At 57.8% G+C, this 25,101-nt stretch overlaps 1 protein-coding gene across 1 annotated transcript in view; it reads left to right on the top strand.

The window, feature by feature from the left end:
• The window catches only part of SGSM1 (small G protein signaling modulator 1), a 56,337-nt gene extending 42,700 nt beyond the window's left edge, over positions 1-13,637 (top strand). The window contains exons 16-25 of the mRNA XM_054173030.1: positions 635-763; positions 1,974-2,156; positions 3,858-3,929; positions 5,063-5,647; positions 6,485-6,609; positions 9,280-9,362; positions 9,671-9,780; positions 10,033-10,129; positions 11,639-11,806; positions 13,053-13,637. Of these exons, the coding sequence (XP_054029005.1) occupies positions 635-763; positions 1,974-2,156; positions 3,858-3,929; positions 5,063-5,647; positions 6,485-6,609; positions 9,280-9,362; positions 9,671-9,780; positions 10,033-10,129; positions 11,639-11,806; positions 13,053-13,141 (1,641 nt within the window). The 3' untranslated portion in view covers positions 13,142-13,637. The remainder of the gene's footprint in view (positions 1-634; positions 764-1,973; positions 2,157-3,857; positions 3,930-5,062; positions 5,648-6,484; positions 6,610-9,279; positions 9,363-9,670; positions 9,781-10,032; positions 10,130-11,638; positions 11,807-13,052) is intronic.
• Positions 13,638-25,101: the final 11,464 nt, after the last annotated feature.

Genomic DNA, 25,101 nt, shown 5'->3' with positions numbered 1-25,101 from the left:
GCTCCAGGGAGACCTTCTGGTGGCCTGTCAGGGTTTAAAGGGGCTGAGCAGAAAGCTGGGGACAGACTTTTGAGCAGGGCCTGGTGTGACAGGGCAAGGGGGGGATGGTTTGAAACTAAGAGGGAGATTCAGACTGGAGAGAAATGTTTGACACTGAGGGTGGTGAGAGCTTGGCCCAGGTTGCCCAGACAGGTGGGAGACATCCCATGCCTGGCACCATTGCAGGTCAGGTGGTTCAAGGCTGTGAGCAACCTGCTCTGGTTGCAGATGTCCCTGTCACCCTGAGTACTGTGATCCTGAGGGAGGTCTCTGTGTGTTCTGTGACCAGTGCTGCACTCCTGCCGTGCTGCTAGCCCTCAGGGGCACAGCAGTGACCTCAGGTGGCTGTGGTGGGTCCTTTTCTGGCTGTGCTGAGCCAGTGTTTCCCAACCTGGCCATCCCCAGGGGTCTCTGGTTGTGCTGAAGCCCCAGCAGGGATCTGAGGGAGCGTGAGGGATGGATGGGCAGCAATTCTGGGGCTGGGCAGCATCTGGGCAGCACTCTGGGTGCTGAAGAGCGGTGTGGGCACGCTGGGGTTGCTGCTGGGTTGTGGTCCTGGCTGTGTCTGTGCCCTGACTCAGAGCTCTTCCCGCAGAGTTATGAGGACCAGGAGCTGCTGCGGCTGATCTACTACGGTGGGATCCAGCACGAGATCAGGAAGGCTGTCTGGCCCTTCCTGCTGGGCCACTACCAGTTTGGGATGACAGAGGCAGAAAGGAAAGAGGTTGGTGTGGCTGTGCTGCCAGCTCAGCAGCTGCTGGTGTGTCCTGGGTTCTTCACAGCTTGAAGGGTCCAGGTGTCAGAGTCCACCCTGGGAACCCTCTGGGTGTTGGGGCCCCTTGCTACTGAAGCTGCAGGCAGGGGGTGGGAGAAAGAAGGCCACCAGCAGCCTGGCTTGGATCAGGAATTGTGTGGCCAGCAGGACCAGGGCAGGGATTGTTCCCCTGTACTAGGAGCTGGTGAGGCTGCACCTTGAATCCTGGGTTCAGTTTTAGGTCGAGAAGGACAATGAGAGGCTGGAGCAGGTCCAGAGAAGGGCAGCAAAGCTGGGGAAGGGTCTGGAGAACAGGGCTGGGGAGGAGCAGCTGAGGGAGCTGGGGTTGTGCAGCCTGGAGAAAAGGAGGCTGAGGGGAAACCTTCTGGCTCTCTAAAACCCCTGAAAGTGGTTGGAGCCAGGTGGGGATTGATGTCTTCTTCCAAAGGACAAGAGGAGACAGCCTCAAGTTGCCCCAGGGAGGTTTAGGTTGGACATGAGGAGCAAATTCTTCCCCTTGAGGGTTGTCAAGGCCTGGCCCAGGCTGCCCAGGGCAGAGGTGCAGTCCCCATCCCTGGAGGGCTTCCAAAGCCATGGAGATGTGGTGCTGAGGGCCATGGTTTGGTGGTGCCCTTGCAGTGCTGGGGTCATGGTTGGACTGGATGACAGGAGGTTCCTTCTGAACACGAGGAGAAACCTCTTGGGTGTGAAGGTGCTGGAGCCCTGGAGCAGGCTGCCCAGAGAGGCTGTGGAGTCTCCTTCTCTGGAGTGATTCCAAACTCACCTGGATGTTGTGATCCTGGGCAAGCTGTTTGACCCTGCTTGAGCAGGGGGGTTGGACTGGATGATCCCCAGGGGTCCCTTCCACCCCCCACCACGGTGGGATTGCATTCTCCTGCGGGGCAGCCCCGCGTGGGGCAGCAGCAGCGCCGAGGAGCTGCTCTGCAGGCTTGCAAGAGGCCGCATGGAGGTGGGAGCTCTGCTGGAGCCTGGAGTGGCTGCAGCTGCCTGAGTGCACTTCAAAGCACAACCTCAGGGCAGCTGCTCCTGTGGGAGAGCTGTCCCCGGGGCTGTGGCTGGAGGTGGCAGCAGCGCAGAGCAGGTGTTGGGGAGGAGCGGGGCTGTGTCTGTGCCGAGCTTGGGGGCATCCTCGCCCAGCCCCTCTGTCTGACCCCCTCAGGCTGACGAGCAGGTGCGCGCCTGCTACGAGCACACCATGGCCGAGTGGCTGGGCTGCGAGGCCATCGTCCGGCAGCGGGAGAAGGAGTCGCACGCAGCAGCCTTGGCCAAGTGCTCCTCCGGGGCCAGCCTGGACTCCCACATCCAGAGGATGATGCACAGGGACTCCACCATCAGCAACGAGGTGAGGGGGGCGCTTGAGGGCTGCGGGAGGGTCGGACCAGGTGACCTTAAAGGGTCCCTCCCCAGCCGGAGCAGGCAGCGACTCGGCGTGCTGGGAGGGGAGCTGGGCAGAGGTCCTGCAGGCTTCAGCCTTTTCCCACCTTGGCCTGAAATTTCCTGTTCTGAAACGCCCCCATGGCAGTGGAGTTAAAACTGGGGCCCTTCCTCCCTTCAGCAGAGCCCTGGCCACTCATCACCCACTGTGCCAGGGTGGGGACAGCTGCTGCTGATCTCACCTCGAGCAGCTGAAGGGGCTGCAGCAGAGCTGGGGAGGGACTGGTTGCAAGGGCTTGTCGTGGTAGGGCGAGGGGTGATGGCTTTGAGCTGGAAGAGGGGAGATTGAGACTGGAGATGAGGAAGAAATTCTTTGCAGTGAGGGTGGGGAGACACTGGAACAGGTTGCCCAGGGAGGCAGTGGATGCCCCCTCCCTAGGGGTGTTCACGGCCAGATTGGCTGAGGCCTTAAGCAACCTGGTCTAGTAGGAGGTGTCCCTGCCCATGGCAGGGGGGTTGGAACTAGCTGATCTTTAAGGTCCCTTCCAAGCCAAACCATTCTGTGATTCCATGGTTCTATGATCTCAGTGCTCCACAGGTCCTGAGCAGCAGCAGCTCCTGTGCTACAGTAAGCCTCAGGACAGGGAGAACTCGCTCTGGAGTGAAGCTGCCGAAGGAATCCACCAGGCAGAGCAGCAGCTGTTGGCTGCAGAGCCCAATGCTTCCTTCTGTGCTTCAGCTGGGATCCAGAGAAGGGTGCTGTTGACTTTTGGAGGGGCTGCCTCCACTGAGTCTGGCTTCAAACATCAATATTTGTCCTTTAAGAACAGGGGGAAAGCTTCAGTGTGCAGGGAGGGATTGTTTTATAGCCTCTGACTTCATCCTTTATGTAAACCAAGATGGGGAGAGCTGCACTGCTGCCAAATTAGGACAGATTGGTAGAAATTTGCACTCCAGGGAGACAATGTGACCTCTCTGAAGGTCAGAAGAAAGCAGTTCCCTGCAGCCCCAAACACACAGTGTTTGAACAACTGCCTTGGCCAAGGACTTTGGGCTTTTTGTCATCTTCTCCAGCAGTAAATGTCAGTGGCAGGCTGGGGCAGGGAGCTGTGCTGTGTGACAGAGCTGTGTAGCCCAGCTGGGGGAGCTGGGGTTGTTCAGCCTGGAGGAAAGGAGGCTGAGGGGAGACCTCCTGGCTCTCTGCAGCAACCTGAAAGGAGGCTGGAACCAGGTGGGGGGTTGTTCTCTCAAGGATCAAGCAATAGGGCAAGAGGAAATGGCCTGAAATTGAGCCAGGGGAAGGTTAGGTTGGAGAGGGGGGGGAAATCTCATTGCAAGAGTGGTCAGGGATTGGCACAGGCTGCCCAGGGGTTGTCCCCATCCCTGGGGGGGGGTTCAGGAAATGTGTGGCCATGGCACTTGGGGGCATGGTTTGATGGCCATGGTGGTGCCAGCTTGGACTCAGTGACCTTAGAGGTCTCTTCCAACCGGCACAGTTCTCTGATTCTATGACATCTCTCATGGGGTAAAGGTCAGATTTCATGGGTGGATTTGCTGCTTGCCCTTTATGTGCATCACCTCTGACAGCATGGTGTGAGCCTCCCCATGCTCCCAGACCTTCCTTCTGCTCTTTTGCCTCCTCACTGGCTTTTGCTCCTCTCTCTTGCAGTCCTCCCAGAGCTGCAGCTCTGGCCGGCAGAATCACGCCCGGCTGCAGAGCGACTCCAGCTCCAGCACACAGGTGAGCAGCTGAGCTTGGTCCCCTCCTGCTCATCCAGACAGCAGCCACCCAACAGCTTGTCGCTCCCTGGTCCCCATAATGATGCCTGGCAAACACAAGGGGTGGTTGGTTGGAGGAGGTAAATGACTCCCAGATCTGCTTCTGGAGGCACTAAGGTCAGAGCTTGCTGGGCAGGGTTTAATGATCACCAGCCCAGGCTTGAAGGACCAGCCCCCATGTGGCCTTCACACTTGAAGGCCCTTGGCTGCTCCTTCTGTTAGTGACCATGTGCTTAACCAACCTGCTTGAGTGAGGTTCTGCCAAATCTAACATGCTGAGTAAAGTGCAGTCCTTTGGAGCAGGGACTGTGGGCTCTGAGTTGTGCAAATCACCAAGCACTGACCTGCCAGGTCCAGGCAGGAGGACCTAAAGGCTGAGGCCCATGCCCAGAAATTCCTCCAAGAGTCTGGTTCAAATGGGACATGGCACCAGATGTTTGGGCTGAAGGTCTCTGTCACTCTAGGGAAGGCACAGCAGCAGTGAGTCTGGAGAGCAGGGCTGGTGAGGAGCAGCTGAGGGAACTGAGGTAGTGAAGCCTGGAGAAAAGAAGGCTGAGGGGAGACCACCTGGCTCTGAACACCTCCCTGAAAGGAGGTTGGAGCCAGGTGGGGGTTGGTCTCTTCTCCCCCAGGGAACATGCAATGGAACAAGAGGAAATGGCCTTAAATTGCCCCAGGGGAGGTTTAGGTTGTACACAAGGAACAATTTCTTCCCCCAAAAGGGTTGTCAAGGCCTGGCTCAGGCTGCCCAGGGCAGTGGTGGAGTCCCCATCCCTGGAGGGGTTTCAGAGCCAAGGAGGTGTGGTGCTGGGGTCCGTGGTTTAGTGGTGCCCTGCTTAATGGTTGGACTCGGTGATCTTAAAGGTCTCTTCCAACCAAGTTAAAATGCCCTCAAGTCCTCTGAGCTTTCTTTCACTGGTTGCTTTTGTGGAGCCTTCACATGCAGAGCAGATCTTCCTCCCTTCCAGCTGCTGGGAACATGGGCAGGATGTCCCCAGGAGCTGCATGAGAGGACATGCTGCCCGAGTTCCCAACAGCTCGCTGGGTCCAGGCTGTTTGCTCTCCCTCACACAGGTCTCTGCTTGGCCTTTGCAGGTCTTTGAATCTGTTGATGAGGTAGAACAGGCTGAAGGAGATGCTCAGCTGGAAGATGGCAAGCAAAGCAAGATCCCCAATGGGACAGTTGCCAATGGCACGTGCTCTCCTGATTCTGGCCACCCATCTTCCCAGAACTTCTCCATCACCTCAGGGTTCTCAGAGCGAAGCTTCAGCAACGAGGACAGCGCCATGGAGACCAACAAATCCTCAGCGAGCTCTCAGGGTAAAGCTGGTGGCTCTGAGCTGCCAGCTCCACAGGACCAAGATGGTGCCCAGCAAGAGGAGAAGCTGCAGGGCCAAGACAGCCTGGAAGGTGAATTTTCCACCAGTGGGAGTGTGGATTTTGTCCCCCTGGACGGCAGCTCGTCGCGGGGCCTGCGTGACCGTGACGCCGTGGCCCTGACGGTGGTGGAAAGCTGGGCAGACAGTGAGGCTGAAAAGCAAAGCTTGGTGGAGAGTGAAGATAACCTCTCTGAGGAGCCAGAGATGGAGAGTTTGTACCCACAGCTGGATTCTCTGGCTGTAACTGATCTGGCCAGCAGTGACACATCTGCTGTCTCCTCAACCGGGGTCACCTACTCTGTAAGTATGGACTTGGTCATGGGGAGTCTGCTGTGCTGATCCAGGGGCTCTCCACCTCCCTCCCCAGCTCTACCCTGTGCTGATCCAGGGGCTCTCCACCTCCCACCCCAGCTCTACCCTGTGCTGATCCAGGGGCTCTCCACCTCCCACCCCAGCTCTACCCTGTGCTGATCCAGGGGCTCTCCACCTCCCTCCCCAGCTCTACCCTGTGCTGATCCAGGGGCTCTCCACCTCCCACCCCAGCTCTACCCTGTGCTGCTCCTGCACTTGGCTGTCCAGGGGCTCTCCACCTCCCACCCCAGCTCTACCCTGTGCTGATCCTGCAGCTGGGTGTCCAGGGGCTCTCCACCTCCCACCCCAGCTCTACCCTGTGCTGCTTCTGCACTTGGCTGTCCAGGGGCTCTCCACCTCCCACCCCAGCTCTACCCTGTGCTGCTCCTGCACTTGGCTGTCCAGGGGCTCTCCACCTCCCACCCCAGCTCTACCCTGTGCTGATCCTGCACTTGGCTGTCCAGGGGCTCTCCACCTCCCACCCCAGCTCTACCCTGTGCTGATCCAGGGGCTCTCCACCTCCCACCCCAGCTCTACCCTGTGCTGCTCCTGCACTTGGCTGTCCAGGGGCTCTCCACCTCCCACCCCAGCTCTACCCTGTGCTGATCCAGGGGCTCTCCACCTCCCACCCCAGCTCTACCCTGTGCTGCTCCTGCACTTGGCTGTCCAGGGGCTCTCCACCTCCCACCCAAACCCCACAGTTGGGCCTGTCTGGGCTCTCCCCCTCCCACCCAAGCTCTGCTGGCCTCACAGCTCTCTTCTGGGCCTGTCTTTTGCTGTGGGCAGCCAGAGCTGCTGGACATGTACACAGTGAACCTGCACCGCATCGAGAAGGACGTGCAGCGCTGCGACCGCAACTACTGGTACTTCACCCCTGCCAACCTGGAGAAGCTCCGCAACATCATGTGCAGGTGGGGGCTCTGGGGGGGTCAGGGTGTGGGGCTGCCAGCCCTCCCTGCCCTTAAGGGCAGGCTCCTGCCACTGGGGGCTGCTCTCCCTGAATTCACTGGAACCCCAGCCTTTTCGTTCTGGCTGCTGGGTTTCATTTCCTGCGACCCCCAAGTCCCCCTTACCGTCCCTGAGCTGGGGGCACAGCTCTAAGGACCTCATGAAATTCAGCCAGGGCACTGCAGCTGGGGAGGAAGAGCCCCCTGCACCAGTACAGGTATGGGGGTGACCTGCTGGAAAGCAGCTCTGCAGAGAAGGACCTGGGAGTGCTGGTGGGCAGCAAGTTGCCTGCGAGTCAGGAATGTGCCCTTGTGGCCAAGAAGGGCAATGGTGCCCTGGGGTGCATGGAGAAGGGTGTGGTAAGCTGGCAGGCAGGTCCAGGGGGGTTCTCCTGCCCCTCTTCCCTGCCCTGGTGAGGCCACAGCTGGAGTACTGGGTCCAGTTCTGGGCTCCCCAGTTCAAGAGAGAATAGGGAACTACCAGAGAGAGTCCAATGGAGGCTACAAAGCTGCTGAGGGGCCTGGAGCATCTCTGTGAGGAGGAAAGGCTGAGAGCCCTGGGGCTGTTGAGCCTGGAGAAGAGCAGCCCCAGGGGGGATCTGCTCAATGCTCAGCCAGAGCTAAAGGACCTGTGGGGGGCTAGAGGCTGGGGCCAGACTGGGGCAGGCAGGACAAGGGGCAGTGGGCACAAATGAACCCAGGAGATTCCATCTGAACAGGAGGAGAAACTTCTTTGTTGTGAGGGTGCTGGAGGCCTGGAGCAGGCTGCCCAGAGAGGTGGTGGAGCCTCCTCTGGAAAGCTTTCCAACCCACCTGGACTTTGTGCTCCTGGGCAAGCTGCTGTGGGTGCCCCTGCTTGAGCAGGGGGGGTTTGGACTGGATGATCTCCAGAGGTCCCTTCCAGCTCACAGCATGCTGGGATCCTGTGATTCTGTGCCCTCATAGCTTCCCGAGCGAGGAGCCTGGAGGCTCCGGGGCGTCCAGCCTCCTGACCGCCCCGTGCTGGCTTCCTTGGCCAAAGCAGAGGGCTCCCTGGGGCTGCCCAGGCACGCTGCCTCATGGCCTGAACCCCTCACATCCCACCTGCTCTCTCTGCAACGTGCCTGAGAAATGTTTTAATGAGCCTGCAAGCTGGGGTGCTCCTGAGGGAGGGCCTGAAGCGAGTCGGTTCCTGCCCGGCCAGGAGCGGCGGACGGCTGCCTGCATTTCTGCTTCTCTTTGCTCAGTCCCTGTGACTTCAGGGGCAGTGGTGTGACAGTCCCCAGCTCCAGCTCAACAGCTGTGTCTGCTCTGGTGGGGGGGAGGCAGCAAAGGTTAAAACATGATTACTCATCTTCCAGATATGAGGAGAAGCTGCTGCTTCCCTCGAGCTGTCACTCGAGCTGACAGCTGGAGCTGCAGATCTCTGCTGAGATAAGACCCACAAGGCAGCAGATCATGGATGGCTAAGCAAGCAGGGTGGAAAAGATCATTCCCTTGTGCCTAGCAGTGGATCTGAGCCCTTTCAAGAGCACACTTGGACTTGCTACCAAATATGGGAAGCTATCTCTTGGAGGCTTGGTTGCTGGCTTGGGCGCAGGGAGGAGAAGCTGATGGTATCGTGCAGGGAGAGCCAGGAGGATGAATCAAGGAGGGAAGGATGAGCCATGGCACAGCCATGAGACCATGGCCATGGCAGGGTGTTGATCCAGGGCTGTGCCATGAGTGGTTTGACCTGAAAGTCCCCACAATGTAATCATTTTCAAGCCAGCTGTAGAGGTGACAGCATGTGGAATGGGGATGGGATGGGATAGGCTAGGTTAGGATGGGATGGAGTGGAATAGGATAGGATGGAATGGAGTGGAATAGAATTAACCAGGTTGGAAAAGACCTCAGAGATCATCCAGTCCAACCTATCACCCAACCCCACCTAATCAACCAAACCATGGCACCAAGTGCCTCAGCCAGGCTCTTCCTAAACACCTCCAGGGATGGGGACTCCATCACCTCCCTGGGCAGCACATTCCCATGGCCAATCTCTCTTGCTGGGAAGAATTTCTTCCTAACATCCAGCCTAAACCTCCCCTGGCACAGCTTGAGACTGTGTCCTCTTGTTCTGGAGCTGCTTGCCTGGGAGAAGAGACCAACCCCCACCTGGCTACAACCTCCCTGCAGGGAGTTGGAGAGAGCAAGAAGGTCTCCCCTGAGCCTCCTCTTCTGCAGGCTAAGCAACCCCAGCTCCCTCAGCCTCTCCTCACAGGGCTGTGCCCCAGACCCCTCCCCAGCTTTGTTGCCCTTCTCTGGACACCTTCCAGCACCTCAACATCTTTCCTAAACTGAGGAGCCCAGAGCTGGACACAGGACTCAAGGTGTGGCCTGAGCAGTGCTGAGCACAGGGCAGAATGAGCTCCCTGCTCCTGCTGGCCACACTGTTCCTGCTGCAGGCCAGGATGCCATTGGCCTTCTTGGCCAATGTAGGAGACAGCAGCAGCCCAGGAACCTCATGGAATCATTGACAAGCCAGCAGCAGAGGTGACAGCATGTAGGAGACAGCAGCAGCCCAGGAAGCTCCATTGCAGGGCATGGGGAAGCAAGGTGGGAAGTTGTGACGTGGGAAGGGTTCATGGACCACCTTCCCTGCTCCCTCCCCCACAGCTACATCTGGCAGCACATCGAGATTGGCTATGTGCAGGGCATGTGTGACCTTCTAGCCCCTCTTCTGGTCATCCTGGATGATGGTGAGTGGGTGGCTTTGCTCTGCTCTGCCCCCAGCTTGCTTGAGAGGAGCTGCTGGGGTTTGGTGGTGGGAGGGTCTCAGGCTCGAAGATGTGGAGCAGCTGATGGCAGGATCCTGCCTGTTCTTGGTGCTTTTTGGCTCTCAAGAGCCTGGCTTGGGGACCAGGGGGACTTCTGCAGCATGAGGTGCCTTTCTGAGGTCCTGCCTGTGTGTGTGTGGAGCAGGGAGGGATGTTGCTGCTGCAGGCGGTGGGCTGTGGTGGTGCAGCAGTGTCCATGCAGCCAAGCAGTGTCTCTCTTCCCTTCACAGAGGCTCTGGCTTTCAGCTGTTTCACTGAGCTTATGAAGAGGATGAATCAGAACTTCCCCCATGGAGGGGCCATGGACACCCACTTTGCCAACATGAGGTCTCTGATTCAGGTAGGAGGATCCTGGCAGCCTCTCAAAGCTCTTCTGGGGATGGGGGTCTCAGAGGGGCTGAGAGGAGCTTTCAGTGGTGGGAAACAGGGAAGTGAGCTGTAAAGAGCCTGGAGTAAGGTGTGGCAGGATGGAGGAGCTGGGTGGAAGGTGCTGTGTTGGGAGGGCAGTGGGAATGGAGGCAGGCAGGCAGAGGGAGGAGCTGCTGGTGCCTCTGCTGAGCTCTGCTGAGCTTCCTCTGGCTTCTCTTGGCAGATCCTGGACTCTGAGCTCTTCGAGCTGATGCACCAGAATGGTGACTACACTCACTTCTACTTCTGCTACAGATGGTTTCTCCTGGACTTCAAGAGAGGTGTGTGCTGGGAGGAGGCAGCTGAGCCCAGCCAGGTGGGCTGGGAAGGGCAAGGCCTGCCCTGCTTCCAGGCTTCCCACAGGCAGTTGCCTGAACTTCTCACCTCGTGTCCCTGCTCTGCTCTGCCAGCTCTGTGGCTGATGTTTCTGCCTCCATGCAGAACCTGCTGTTCAGGAGCTGCTGGTGACCCTCCCCCTGGCTGTGGCACTTTGGAATAGAACAGAATTAAGCAGGCTGGAAAAGACCTCTGAGATCATCCAGTCCAACCTCTCCCCCAACACCATCTGATCAACTAAACCATGGCACCAAGTGCCTCAGCCAGGCTCTTCCTAAACACCTCCAGGGATAGTGACTCCACCACCTCCCTGGGCAGCACATCCCAATGGCCAATCTCTCTTGCTGGGGAGAACAACTCCCTAACATCCAGCCTGAACCTCCCCGGCACTGCTTGAGGCTGTGTGCTCTTGTTCTGGTGCTGCTTGCCTGGGAGAAGAGACCAACCCCCACCTGGCTACAACCTCCCTTCAGGTAGCTGTAGAGAGCAAGAAGGTCTCCCCTGAGCCTCCTCTTCTCCAGGCTAAGCAACCCCAGCTCCCTCAGCCTCTCCTCAGGGGGGAGGAAGAAGGAGCCCTGGGGGTTTTGGATATACCCTCAGGTGGGGGAAGGGAAATGTTGGGAAGTTTTGGGGTATGCTGTAAGGGCCTCTGTATGCTTTGAGTTTCCTTTATCACTATGCTTGTAGCTCTCTGGTAGGAAGAAGTTCTTCCCAGCAAGAGAGATTGGCCATTGGGATGTGCTGCCCAGGGAGGTGGTGGAGTCCCCATTCCTGGAGGTGTTTAGGAAGAGCCTGGATGAGGCTCTTGGTGCTATGGTTTAGTTGATCAGATGGTGCTGGGTGAGAGCTTGGACTGGATGATCTCTGAGGTCTTTTCCAACTTGGTTGATTCTATTCTGTTCTCTTCCCACCCTCTCCCTGTTGTGTTCTCTCCCTCCTCTCCTCCTCTCCTCCTCTCCTCCTCTCCTCCTCTCCTCCTCTCCTCCTCTCCTCCTCTCCTCCTCTCCTCCTCTCCTCCTCTCCTCCTCTCCTCCTCTCCTCCTCTCCTCCTCTCCTCCTCTCCTCCTCTCCTCCTCTCCTCCTCTCCTCCTCTCCTCCTCTCCTCCTCTCCTCCTCTCCTCCTCCCCCCCTCCCCCCCCCTTATCCATGTCCATTTTCCATTTCACCTCTGCAGTCCATTTGTGCAAGTCTCATTCTTTTGCCCCTCTCAGGGGGCAGGAGAGGATCTGCCTGGCCTCAAACCAGGACACTGGTTTGTGCCCTCCAGCCTGTGCCACCAGCTGCAGGCCAGATCCTTTGCCTTTGCAGATGACTGACTGCTTCCAACTGGGAGAGGTTGCTGTGGGGAAGGCAGCTCCCAGTGTGTCCACCCAGCGCTGCTGGGAGCTCTGGGAGTCAGGACTGGGCACCCATGGCTGGGGTATTCACTGCTGGCTCTTCTCCTCTCTTCCCAGAGCTGGTGTATGATGATGTGTTTGCTGTCTGGGAGACCATCTGGGCAGCTGCCCACGTTTCTTCTGCTCACTATGTGCTCTTCATAGCCCTGGCTCTGGTGGAGATGTACCGGGACATCATCTTGGAGAACAACATGGACTTCACAGACATCATCAAGTTTTTCAATGGTACAGCCTGAGCTCGTGGGGCCTGGATGGGTGGCAGCTGCTCAGCTGCAGGTGGCCTGTTTCTCATCTGGCTCTAGGTGGTTGTGTCTGGGCCGTACTGGGAAAGGTTTAAAGCCCAGTGAGCAGTGGAGGGTTGTGTGAGGCCGACACTGGGGACGTGAGGGCAGAGGGACCCCTTGCCCTTCAACAGTCAGGCTCTGGTGGTGGTCTAGAGTCTGGCAGCAGCCCACCTTGCTGCACCTGAAGGGAGCTGTGAGTGCAGGTTGTGCTTGCTGCTTGCTTGAAGCCATCCCAGATGGGTTGGGTAGTGGGGGCTCTGCAGGGTCAGGTGTCTTAATGGTTGGACTTCGTGATCTTCAAGAGGCACTTTGGCCACAGCAACCCCTGGCAGTGCTACAGGCTGGGGGCAGAGTGGCTGAGAGCAGCCAGGCAGAGAGGGACCTGGGGGTGCTGGTTGAGAGTAGGCTGAACATGAGCCTGCAGTGTGCCCAGGCAGCCAAGAGGGCCAATGGCATCCTGGCCTGCAGCAGGAACAGTGTGGCCAGCAGGAGCAGGGAGCTCATTCTGCCCTGTGCTCAGCACTGCTCAGGCCACACCTTGAGTCCTGTGTCCAGTTCTGGGCTCTTCAGTTTAGAGAAGATGTTGAGGTGCTGGAAGGTGTCCAGAGAAGGGCAACAAAGCTGGGGAGGGGTCTGGAGCACAGCCCTGGGAGGAGAGGCTGAGGGAGCTGGGGTTGCTTAGCCTGGAGAAGAGGAGGCTCAGGGGAGACCTTCTTGCTCTCTCCAACTCCCTGCAGGGAGGTTGTAGCCAGCTGGGGGTTGGTCTCTTCTCCCAGGCAAGCAGCACCAGAACAAGAGGACACAGTCTCAAGCTGTGCCAGGGGAGGTTGAGGCTGGATACTAGGAAGAAGTTTTTCCCAGCAAGAGAGATTGGCCATTGGGATGTGCTGCCCAGGGAGGTGTTCAAGAGGGGATTGGATGTGGCACTTGGAGCCATGGTTCAGTTAGCCATGAGGTGCTGGGTGCCAGGTTGGACTGGATGATCTCTGAGGTCTTTTCCAACCTTGGTGATTCTCTGATTCTATCTTTTCCAACCTGAGTGATTCTGGGACTCTGTGTCTTTGTGAAGGATGGTGCTGGGGATCTTGGAGAGCTTCAGCTCCTGCCTGGAGCTGGGCTGAGAGTGGTGAGGCTGGGGGACTGCTGGGGCCTGGGCTCTCAGTGGGTTGCCTCTGTGTGTGTTGCAGAGATGGCCGAGAGACACAACACCAAACAGATCCTGAAGCTGGCTCGGGACCTGGTCTACAAAGTCCAGACTCTGATTGAGAACAAGTGAAGGACCTGGGGAAGAAGAGGCACCCAGACAGAGAGCCAGGACCCCCCCCCTTCAATGCTTCCTCCCCTTCTCCTCCTTCCCCATGTGCCACACCTGTGGGGGTGAGGTAGTTGTACACATGCTGCTGTCTAAGCTGGAAGTCCCCTTAGCCCTCCAAGTGCTGTGGTCAGTGTTAGGTCCAGGGGCCCTGGGCTCAGATCTTCACAGCCTTCTTCAGTGACTTAACCAAAGATCCCTACAGTTGCATTTTATTGCTGAGGGCTTGCTTTGGAAGCAGGACCTGGGCAGTTGCTTCCTCACCTTGCTGCAGCAGAAGGGCAGTGGATGTGCTCACCACCACTGCTGAGGCTGTGGCTGGCATCCCAGGGCAGAGCTGAGGGTCTGAGGGCAAACTTGGGCAAGGAAAGAAAGCTGCTTCCTTGGAGAGCTCTTGCCCCCATGGCATGGGGATGCTGGCCAGCCCTGCCAGCCTGGGCAGCACAGGGCTGCTGCCAGAGCTTGGAGGTTCTGCCAGTAGCAGAGAGGGACTTTGATCACTGACATTCCTCCTCTTTTGATCTTGTCCCTTCATGCACTGCAGCCCCTGTGGGATTGGGGTTTTTAAGGCTGTGTTCTCTGCCTGGGATTTTAACCTTGTTTGTCACTACAGTATCTGAGCACACAAGAGTTTCAGCTCTGGGTGGATGTTGAGGAGAGCTCCAGATTCAGCACTGGGTTTTTTCCCTGTCAGAATCCAGCCTCTGTAATGCTCTCTGAACGCTGCAAGGTCTGGTCCTGACCTCCTCTGGGAACTCCAGGCTTGAGGTTCTCTTACCTGCCTTACTCTAGCTGCTTGTGGTAGGAGTCTGCTCTCCCTCTTGTTCTTTTTCCAGCCCCTGCCAGGGGAGGGCTTCTCAGCAGGCGAGTCAGAGAGCTCTGACTCTGGTGGCTGTCCTGGCTTCCCCTCTGAAAAGTGCCTGGTCTCCTCTTCTCCTAAAGACCAGACACTCCAAGCTAGACAGTGGAACAATCCCCTTGGTGCCTGCAGGTTTTCTGTGCACTTCTAGGGCTGCAGAGCCCCCTGAGTCCCCGGAGAAGCTCCAGTGAAGTCTTGCTGGGGCTTCTTCCACATGCCTGTGGCAGGCCCAAGGCCCCTGAGTGGGCTTGGCTTTTTGAAAGATGCACTTCTGTGGCCACTTCTCCTGCAGTGGCTCCCAGACCCCCCCCACCCTGGAGCACACTGCATGAAGTGCCTCTCCAGCACTCCCAGCCTGAGAGCTGAGCTGCTGTGTCCTGCTGCAGAGGGTTTGGATTCATGTTTCAACTCAGGTAAACAAACAAAGCAAAGCAAACACAAAACCAACCCACAAAATAAAGACAAAATAGAAAACACACCACCACCACCACCACATCACAAAAGTCTCCAGGCAAAGGAGAGATGGAGGTGGTTTAAGGTCCACTTCAGCTGGAAGAGGGCTTCTCCATGGCCACAGAAGGCTGCCAGGAGGGTGTGCTTTCAGCAGCAGAGAGGATGCTGGCTGGGAGCTCTCCATGGGGGTACTTCTCCTCTCAAGTTTTGCTGCAAAAAGGTGTGTTGCCCCTTCCATGCAGTGTGTGTGTGTGTAGGGGGGTGATGTGTGTGTGTGTGTGTGTATGTGTGTGTGCCCTCTCCTCCTACCCCCTGCCAGACAAGCCCCTGCTCTTCTCTTGCTGCTGCTGGAGGGCTGCTCACCTGAAGGGCAGCCCTTCCCTTCCCCTGTGGAACATCTGTGTGTGCCCAGCTGTGGTTTGTACCTGCTTGTGGTGTGTGTCAGGTGTTGCTTGGAGGACAAAGAGGAAAGGCAGATGTAAACCTGCAGGGGAAGATGCTTCCAACAAGCAAAGATGCTGTTGGAAGATGCTGTTGCAGAAGAGGGGAGGGGTGGTTTGCAGTTCCTGGGTGAATCAGAGTGATCCTGCTGCAGGCCATGGAGCTGAAAGAAACCAGTGAGCTCAGAACCCTTTGGGGGAAGAGGAGTGAGCAGGGTGGGCAGAGCAGTGGGGGGAAGCCTCTTGTTTCTCCTGATGTGTTCCCACCGTGCCAGGGAGTGCTCTGAAGCAATCCTCTGCATCAGGTCTCTGTCACTGAGTGCTTGGTTTGGAAGCAGCACAAGAATCAAAGGCAGTGGAGCTTCAAGATTGAAACCTGCCACTGGGCAGAGGGCAAAGAGCTCACCCTGTCCCCACCAGCCTGATGCTCTTCCCTCTGGATCCCAGCACGGGGGGCAAGCTGCCTGCATCCCCCTCCTCCAGGGGGAAAAGGGAATAGCTCTGCCCTCCTCTTTGTGAGGGAGAGCAGCCAGCAGGTCAGCTTCCACACAACCTTCTCAAGCAACATGGTTGACACTTTCCTCTCTTTCAAGCTTCTCTTTGTTGGGTTTCTTTCTTCTTCTTTTTGGCCTTTCCCCTTTGGGTGTGAGACAAAGCCAGGCAAGAAATGCTGCACAACATTCACTGTCTGTGGTAACTGAGAATAGCAGGGGGGGGGTTGGAACAACTGTTTGGGGAGGGAGGGGGAGGGAAGGGAGGGGAAAGACTCCCAAGTATTTATTGATTGGTTGTACATTGCCTGTGTGTCCTTTGTGTGCTGGAGTGTGTGAGTGTGCTGCCTGGTGCTGCCCCTGGAGATGTCTCTTTGCAGTGCTCTTGATGGTAGCTTGTAAATGTTTACCAGAGAATTGTGTCTCTATATAAAGATGTATACAGGCTAGAGAGGGGGAAAAAACACACTGTGGGGATGAAGTGGGGGGTTATTATTTCTTGGGGGGGGGGGGGAGGGGAGGGGAGGGGTGGGGGGGAGGGAGAAAACAGCAAACCAAAAGCTAAGCTTTTGCTTCTGAGAGCTGTGTGGTTTCTGTAGCACCTTGTCCACGATGTGCCAATCTGTCTCCTGTGCTGTGGGAATGGTGCTGGGACAGCAAGAGGAAGCTCAGAGCAGAGTCAACTGACCTCAAGGTTAGAGATGCTCTGACTTTACACTGCAAAAGAGTTTAAGGCAAGAGAGAAAAGGGGGGAGGGGGGGAAGTAATATTAATAAAAAAGAAAAGCTTTGTTCCACAGTGTGGCCAGCAGCAGCAGGGAGCTCATCCTGCCCTCTGCTCAGCACTGCTCAGGCCACACCTGGAGTCCTGTGTCCAGTTCTGGGCTCCTCAGCTTAGGAAAGATGCTGAGGTGCTGGAAGGTGTCCAGAGAAGGGCAACAAAGCTGGGGAGGGGTCTGGAGCACAGCCCTGGGAGGAGAGGCTGAGGGAGCTGGGGTTGCTTAGCATGGAGAAGAGGAGGCTCAGGGGAGACCTCATTGCTCTCTGCAACTCCCTGAAGGGAGGTTGTAGCCAGCTGGGGGTTGGTCTCTTCTCCCAGGCAAGCAGCAGCAGAACAAGAGGACACAGTCTCAAGCTGTGCCAGGGGAGGTTCAGGCTGGATGTTAGGAAGAAATTCTTCATAGAAAGAGTTATTGGCCACTGGAATGTGCTGCCCAGGGAGGTGGTGGAGTCCCCATCCCTGGAGGTGTTTAGGAAGAGCCTGGCTGAGGCACTTGGTGCCATGGTTTAGTTGATCAGATGGTGTTGGGTGAGAGGTTGGACTGGATGATCTCTGAGGTCTTTTCCAACCTGGTCTACTCTCTTCTGCTCTGCTCTGCTCTCTTCTGCTCTGCTCTGCTCTATCAGCTGTGGTGCAGAGCTGAGCCCCCAGGAGCAGACCTCTTCGGGGTGCAGGGTTTGGTGCCTGCCCTTGGGTAAGGACAGCTGGCAGAGCTGAGGTTTGGTGAGGGTTGCAGAGGAATTGGGTAGTCCAAGGCATATGGTGGGTGATGGAATTTAGGACCCAAGTCCTTCCCTTCTGCAAGCTGCTCCTGCTGTGGGGTTAGGAGGGAGAGTTGCATCACCTGTGGAAGGTGCATTGTGGAGCTGATCAGCTCCTAACTAGCACCCATCTGGACTAGCTCTGTTCCACAGCAGCCAGGCAAAGGCATCTGCTTGCAGATGCTGAAGGTGGAGGTCCAGCCTCGTGTTCCCATGCAGCCATGAGGCAGAGAACACGCAGGGTTTCCAGGCTCTGCACCGGCGCTCGCCGCCGTTCCCCAGCTGCCCACCCTGCCGGCCCCTCGCTGCGCTGCTGGCCTGGGAGCAGGCAAGATCCTGGCCTTGGGAGGCCAGAAGCAGGCTGTGTGTGATAGCCCATGAGCTCTGCCCTTCCACGTGGGGTCCCACCCTGGTGTGGGGCATCTCATCAGCAGTGGCAGTGGGTAGCTGCTTGCTGACCCCCGCAGGGTCCCACAGGCTGTGGAGATCCGCAGCGAGGCAGCACCAGGAGCGAGGGGCTCGGCATCCATCCAGTGGTTAAAAGCTACTCAAAAGGAAGGGAAGGTTTTAGTTCTCCAGCTGTCCACAGGCCTTCTGCCTCTGCCCCTCTGCTAGGCTGCCCCAAGAGGAAAGCATTGTCCTGGTCTCTGCTGGCTGGGCAGCCTGAGGGCTCCTGGCTGCCGCGGAGGGAGCGTGGCAGGGGAATGCTTGTCCATATACAGTCATCTTCTCTGGCTCCTTGGGGAGAGGAATGTCCCATCCCAGCAGCTCCCTGCAGCTGAAACCCACCCCTGCCCTGGCTCTGCACGCTGGGGACTGCCTGTGTCCTGCTGCTCTTTGCTCTGTGGGACCAGGGACTGGAGCTGCTGTGCCTTGCGACTCGGCGCTCGATCCTTCCCCTGGCTGCAGGCAGGTTGGCATCCTGCTGCCCTCCAGCCCGTGTTCCCCAGCCCAGGGTGCTCCAGAGCTGAGCTGAGAGAAGAGCAGAGTGCCCAGCTGAGCTCTTCAGCCTGCACTGAGTGTCCTCAGAGGTGTTCCCCTGGTGTTCTCTTGGAGCTGCTGAGCTCACAGATGACCTTGGTCTCTTCAAACACAGTCAGTGCTTGTGTCCTGGCCCTGTGTTCCCCCAGGGGAGCTGCTCATGGATTCTCTTCTCTGCATTGGAGCTTTCTGCTGATGCAACCAAATCTCCCCCTCCAGTGTCCCTCATGTGAACACTCAAGAGACCAAGAAGACACCTTGTGCCATGGGACTTTTTTGCTGCCCCCCTGTCCTGCTCTCATCCAGCCTCTCTGTGTTCTGAGCAGCCCCTGGATTATTTGTTATGCCCTCTGTTGTACCCAGGTATGCCTTCCACCGTACCTGGAGCCAGCAGTGGAAGTGCAGGCATCAACCATCATCCCTGAGGAGTGAAAAGCACACCAAGGGACTTGTTCTTGGTGTGGCACCTTGGAATGACAGCTCTGCTGGGAGCCCACCCGTGGGCAAACTGAGCCCAGCCCTAAAGCCCACCCTGGAGACACCAACCTTGTGACCAAGAGCAGTTTACAGGATCAGACCCTCCCTCCCTCTTCTCTCCCCTCCTTCCCCTCCCTCCCTCTTCTCTCCCCTCCTTCCCTCCCTCCCTCTTCCCTCCCTCCCTCTTCCCTCCCTCCCTCTTCCCTCCCTCCCTCTTCCCTCCCTCCCTCTTCTCTCCCCTCCTTCCCTCCCTCCCTCCCTCTTCTCTCCCCTCCTTCCCTCCCTCCCTCCCTCTTCTCTCCCCTCCTTCCCTCCCTCCCTCCCTCTTCTCTCCCCTCCTTCCCCTCCCTCCCTCTTCTCTCCCCTCCTTCCCTCCCTCCCTCCCTCTTCTCTCCCCTCCTTCCCCTCCCTCCCTCTTCTCTCCCCTCCTTCCCTCCCTCCCTCTTCTCTCCCCTCCTTCCCCTCTCTCCCTCTTCTCTCCCCTCCTTCCCCTCCCTCCCTCTTCTCTCCCCTCCTTCCCCTCCCTCCCTCTTCTCTCCCTTCCTTCCCCTCCCTCCCTCTTCTCTCCCTTCCTTCCCCTCCCTCCCTCTTCTCTCCCTTCCTTCCCCTCCCTCCCTCTTCTCTCCCTTCCTTCCCCTCCCTCCCTCTTCTCTCCCTTCCCCTCCCTCCCTCTTCTCTCCCTTCCTTCCCCTCCCTCCCTCTTCTCTCCCTTCCTTCCCCTCCCTCCCTCTTCTCTCCCTTCCTTCCCCTCCCTCCCTCTTCTCTCCCCTCCTTCCCCCCCCCCCCATTCTGAGGTGGGTATTGTCCCCACTCCTGAGCAGTCCTGGGCACGTTTTCAGCATCTGGCAGTCTCCTGAGCACAAACTGGTAGTGAAAGAGCACAGTCTGGAGCTGAAGTGACCACTCTGGCAGCCCTGGGGCAGGGTTGGCACTGGTCCCAGCCCCAGTTCTCAGCAGTTCTGCTGGAGGTTGTCAGCTGTCCTGCCCTGTTGCTGCTATTCCAGGCCCTCCAGTGAGCTTCAGGCAGGGTCATTGTCCTCCTTCCTTGCCCTGAAGTAAACTCTTGAGCCTGATTAAGTCACCCAAGTCTTTGTGTGGTCCCTGGTGCTGTCACTTGCAGGGTGGGCAGCGTGGGCCAGGGCTGAGGTCATTTTTGGTTCCATCCCTGTGTGTTCTTGCATCTGGGAGTGCTGGGTTTCTTCTTTGTCCCAGTCCTGAACTTCCTGGAGGATGGAGGCTGTTGGGATACCCATCTCATTTTAGCTCAGTGCTAAGCAGTTGCAGCCCTCAATTCCTGCTCAGCAGCTGAATAATTTCCTCCCTCTCCTAAATGGATTTTGCACGTGGAGGTTGAGGAAGGAGCCAAGGATGGAGCTGCAGGTGACAGCCTCTGCTATGTGGCTGGGTGTGATGGCTCCTCAGCTTGCTGGCCCATGGAGCTTTCGTGTCCCCAGCTGATCTGGGGCCAGTCCTGCACACAGAGCCCTGTCTGGAGCAGGCAGGTTGTGTCCCAGCCTCATCAAATGGGTCTGCTGCTGTCCTCAGCAAAGCTCCTCAAGCCTCCTGGAGAAGCCCCCCACTTCCTTCTGCCCAGCAAGAGCCTGCCCTTGGTGGGGTGAGAGCCTCCAAGGAGCTCAGCACACGACCAGGGACCATCATTTAGTGCTGCTGATGGGGGGAGCTGGGTAGGAGGAAGGTCAGAGCCCATCAACCCTTCAGTAAGGGGTGGGAAGCGCTGCTGAGCCTTTGCTTTCTCTTTCATTCCTCACTCAATCACTGCTAACATTTCAACTATGCACAAGGTCTCCCCAAAGTACCTGGAAGTCTCAAGACTTTGGTGTGGCCTCACTGCTGGGGAGGGTAAAGAAATGGCCTGGTGGTCGTGGGGGTGCTGGGCAGAAGGTTGGACTTGATGGCCTTAGAGGTCTTTCCCAACCTGAGTGCTTCTGTGACTCCCTGAAATTCCTCTGAGTGACTCAAAATGCCCTAAACCCAGCCTACTCCCTGAGAAATTCCCTCTCCTCTTGGGGGACTCCTCCTCAGGAGCCAGGGAAGGAGAGAGCTGCTTCCACCAACAAAGACAGCCAAGCCCTTGGCTGACACCCCAGCTCTGCTGTCACCTCAGCCCCCCAGCTGGCACTGCCCAGGTGTGTGCTGAGAGCTGGCCGGGCTGAGCCACTTGCCACGAGCCACCATGGGGTGAAGAGGGTCGTGTCCCCAGTGCTGCAGGCCCCCAGCTGTCCCTCCCAGCAGGGCTGATGAATGTACCTGCTGTACCAAGCTTGGACTCTTCTGTTGCCCTGCACTGAACTGCTGCTTTTCTATGCTGGATGCCATTTGGGTCTCTGGGAGCTTGAGGAGCAGGAGAGCTTTTTCATCCCTTTGTACAAGTGCTGCTAACGCTCTGCAGATGGTTTCCACTCCAGCCTGTGGCAGGATGTCTGGTTTCTATGATCCATGTCTTGGGTTTGGTTTGTTGGCTGTTTGTCCTTTTTTTTTAATGTCAACTGTTCCTTCTTGTTGTTCAGAGAGGAAAAGTAAAGCTCTATTCTCTATGGCTAATGTGCTTTCAAATCCATGAACTCCTGGTGGTGCTTTATGGCTGCACAGTCCCTGGGCAGGCACAGGAAAGAGGCAGCTGGGATGCCCTCAGAGATGCTGCTTCAAGAGCAGTGGGGTGGGGGAAGGCTCAACCCCAAAGTGCTGCTGTCTCCTGGGGGCACTGGGATGGGTGCTCAGTGCTGCTCTCTCCTGGGAGCCCTGGGATGGGTGCTCAGTGCTGCTGTCTCCCGGGGGCACTGGGATGGGTGCTCAGTGCTGCTGTCTCCTGGGAGCACTGGGATGGGTGCTCAGTGCTGCTGTCTCCTGGGGGCACTGGGATGGATGCTCAGGGCTGCTGTCTCCTGGGGGCACTGGGATGGGTGCTCAGGGCTGCTGTCTCCTGGGAGCACTGGGATGGGTGCTCAGTGCTGCTGTCTCCTGGGGGCACTGGGATGGGTGCTCAGTGCTGCTCTCTCCTGGGAGCCCTGGGATGGGTGCTCAGGGCTGCTGTCTCCTGGGGGCACTGGGATGGGTGCTCAGGGCTGCTGTCTCCCGGGAGCACTGGGATGGGTGCTCAGTGCTGCTGTCTCCTGGGAGCCCTGGGATGGGTGCTCAGTGCTGCTGTCTCCTGGGGGCACTGGGATGGGTGCTCAGTGCTGCTGTCTCCTGGGGGCACTGGGATGGGTGCTCAGTGCTGCTGTCTCCTGGGAGCACTGGGATGGGTGCTCAGTGCTGCTGTCTCCCGGGGGCACTGGGATGGGTGCTCAGTGCTGCTGTCTCCTGGGAGCACTGGGATGGGTGCTCAGTGCTGCTGTCTCCCGGGGGCACTGGGATGGGTGCTCAGTGCTGCTGTCTCCTGGGGGCACTGGGATGGGTGCTCAGTGCTGCTGTCTCCTGGGGGCACTGGGATGGGTGCTCAGTGCTGCTGTCTCCTGGGGGCACTGGGATGGGTGCTCAGTGCTGCTGTCTCCTGGGGGCACTGGGATGGGTGCTCAGTGCTGCTGTCTCCCGGGGGCACTGGGATGGATGCTCAGGGCTGCTGTCTCCTGGGGGCACTGGGATGGGTGCTCAGTGCTGCTGTCTCCTGGGGGCACTGGGATGGGTGCTCAGTGCTGCTGTCTCCTGGGGGCACTGGGATGGATGCTCAGTGCTGCTGTCTCCTGGGGGCACTGGGATGGGTGCTCAGTGCTGCTGTCTCCTGGGGGCACTGGGATGGGTGCTCAGTGCTGCTGTCTCCTGGGGGCACTGGGATGGGTGCTCAGGGCTGCTGTCTCCTGGGGGCACTGGGATGGATGCTCAGCTGCTCTGATCCTTGTTTTGAGGATGTGAAGGCTAATAGCAGCACCTAAAAGTGCTGCTGTCTCCTGGGAGCACTGGGATGGATGCTCAGCTGCTCTGATCCTTGCTTTGAGGACATGAGAGGTAAGAGCAGCACCCAAAAGTGCTGCTGTCTCCTGGGAGTACTGGGATGGATGCTCAGCTGTTCTAACCCTTGTTTTGAGGACATGTTTCTGCCTCTGTCCTCAGAATGCCTGCTCCTTGTTGCTTAAAAAATTAAAAGCTGCTAATTTTTAATGAGCACTCAAAGCCACAGCAAAATAACTGATCCTGCATCAGCTCCTGGCTGGAGAGAGCTTCCTCTCCCTGCTGGCTGCAGTTGGGGGGCTGGAGAGAGCTTCCTCTCCTTGCTGGCTGCATTTGGGGGGCTGGAGAGAGCTTCCTCTCCCTGCTGGCTGCATTTGGGGGGCTGGAGAGAGCTTCCTCTCCCTTTTTGCACTTCTCTCTGCTTGCAGAGCTTGTTTGGATCTGCACTGTGGTGCTCACCTTCCCTGAGCTACATCCCTTGGTCTTCTCAGTCCAGCCAGCACATGTGGCCTTGCTGCTGACCCTGACAGACACTGAGCACAGCCAGGCAGTGACAGTGACACCTCCTTGCCTCTGCTGCCTGCTGCTCCTGTCAGTTCCATCCTTCCTCTTGCTCTACTCCCTGGCAGCATGGAGAATTTAAGCTGTGAAGGGGAAATGGAGCTCATAAAGAGGAGGGGAAAGGCTGCCAGTTGCTGGGGCTGGCTGGGATGAGCCCTGCTGCTGCAGGGGGTGAAGCTCACCCAGGTGCACTGCTAAAGGGGCAGCCCAGAGCAGGGCTTGGTAGTGACCTTTGCAGTCTGTGACACTGCTGGGCTGTGCAGCAGGCAAGGCAGTGCTCTTCTGGTGCTGTCTAAAATGACCTTGGACTCAACCTCTTCAGCTTGCATGGATCCATCCCCAGAGCTTGAGCTGGCAGGGGTGTGACAGGCTTGGGGCTGCCTCACTGCAGGTAGGGGGGTGGCAGGAATCCAGCAAGAGATGCAAAGAGGATGAGAGTGTCAAGGGAAAGCTCAGGTGGTTGTAGTCAGGTAGGCACAGACACTCCAGATGTGGGACAAGAAGAGGAGAGCAGGAGGGCAGGCTGCTGGGGGTCCCTGCCTGCACTTGAGGCTGCTGCCCTTCACCCCTGGAGACTTCAGGAGGTCTTTAGCTTCACAGATTAACAGAATGCATCAGGTTGGAAGGAGCCCTCAAAGGTCACCTTTGTCCAACCCCCCTGCATTCAGCAGGGACATCTCCACCTCGAGCAGGCTGCCCAGGGCCACATCAAGTCTGACCTTGAATGTCTCCAGGGCTGGGGCCTCAACCACATCCCTGGGAACCTGTTCCAGTGTTTCACCACTCTCCTTGTGAAGAGCTTCCTCCTGATGTCCAACCTACATCTCCCCTGCTCCAGTTTCAAACCACTGCCCCTTGCCCTACCCCCACAGGCCCTTCCAAACAGTCCCTCCCCAGCCCTCCTGGAGGTCCCCTTCAGATACTGAAATGCAGCTCTAAGGTCTCCCTGGAGCCTTCTCCAAGCTGAACAGCCCCAGTTCTCCAGCCTGCCCCCATAGGAGAGGTGCTCCAGCCCTCTGCTCATCGTTATGGGCTCCTCTGGACCCATTCCCACAGGTCCATGTCCCTCTTGGATGCTCATGGGGGGGTTCCCAGTGTTCCCCAGGGAGGCTGCTGTGTTTGGGAGCAGGGAAGAAGCCAAGCCTGATCCTTCTGGGTGCCAATCAGCCACCTTCTGGCCACTGCTGTGCTTGTCCCCAGCCTGCTCACGGTGTGTGTGGGGGATAGATCTGCAGCAGGAAGTCGCAGCTTAAACAGCATCAAGTTGAAAGGCACTTCTGAGAACGGGAGAGGAGTGGAAGCAAGGTTGGATGCCAGCCCCAGATTCCTGCCTCTCTGCATGCTTAGGAGAAGAGGCTTAATTAAATAAAAGCTGGTATTTAATTAATCCTTAATATGTTTGCTTCTTGGGGCATGTCTGCTCTGATGGCACAGCACCAGCCTGCAGCCCAGGCTTCGTGGAGTGCCAGGGAGCTCAGCCTGCAGAGGAGCTCCAAGAGGCTGCTGAAGGCACTCCCCAAACACCCAGCCCTGGCAAAAAGAACCCCCAACCAAACGTCAGGATCCAAGCAGCCCTCCTGAATCTCTTAATTACCTGGTATTAATTAGCAGGCTGATCACTGGAGGCCAGGTTCCCCCCCCACCAGGTGCCAAAGCAGAACCCTTCTTGCGGTGAGGGCGAGGAGAGGCTGCACGAATCCGGCTGGAGAAGGGGGAGGGAAGGAAATGAGCCTGGAAAGGGAGCTTCATTAATCTTTAACGCAGGACACTCTCTCACATGAAGCAGCTGCCCTGAGGTTGTGCTTTGAAGCGCACTCAGGCAGCTGCAGCCACTCCAGGCTCCAGCAGAGCTCCCACCTCCATGCGGCCTCTTGCAAGCCTGCAGAGCAGCTCCTCGGCGCTGCTGCTGCCCCACGCGGGGCTGCCCCGCAGGAGAATGCAATCCCACCGTGGTGGGGGGTGGAAGGGACCCCTGGGGATCATCCAGTCCAACCCCCCTGCTCAAGCAGGGTCAAACAGCTTGCCCAGGATCACAACATCCAGGTGAGTTTGGAATCACTCCATTGAAGGAGACTCCACAGCCTCTCTGGGCAGCCTGCTCCAGGGCTCCAGCACCTTCACTCAAGCTGTGCCAGGGGAGGTTTAAGCTGGAGGTGAGGAGAAAGTTCTTCCCAGAGAGAGTTGTTAGCCATTGGAATGTGCTGCCCAGGGAGGT

Source organism: Dryobates pubescens, chromosome 25 (assembly GCF_014839835.1).
Source record: "Dryobates pubescens isolate bDryPub1 chromosome 25, bDryPub1.pri, whole genome shotgun sequence".
In the NCBI taxonomy this organism is placed as follows: Eukaryota; Metazoa; Chordata; class Aves; order Piciformes; family Picidae; genus Dryobates; species Dryobates pubescens.
The sequence above is the reverse complement of the archived record's forward strand: the minus strand, read 5'-3'. Positions and strand labels throughout refer to the sequence as shown.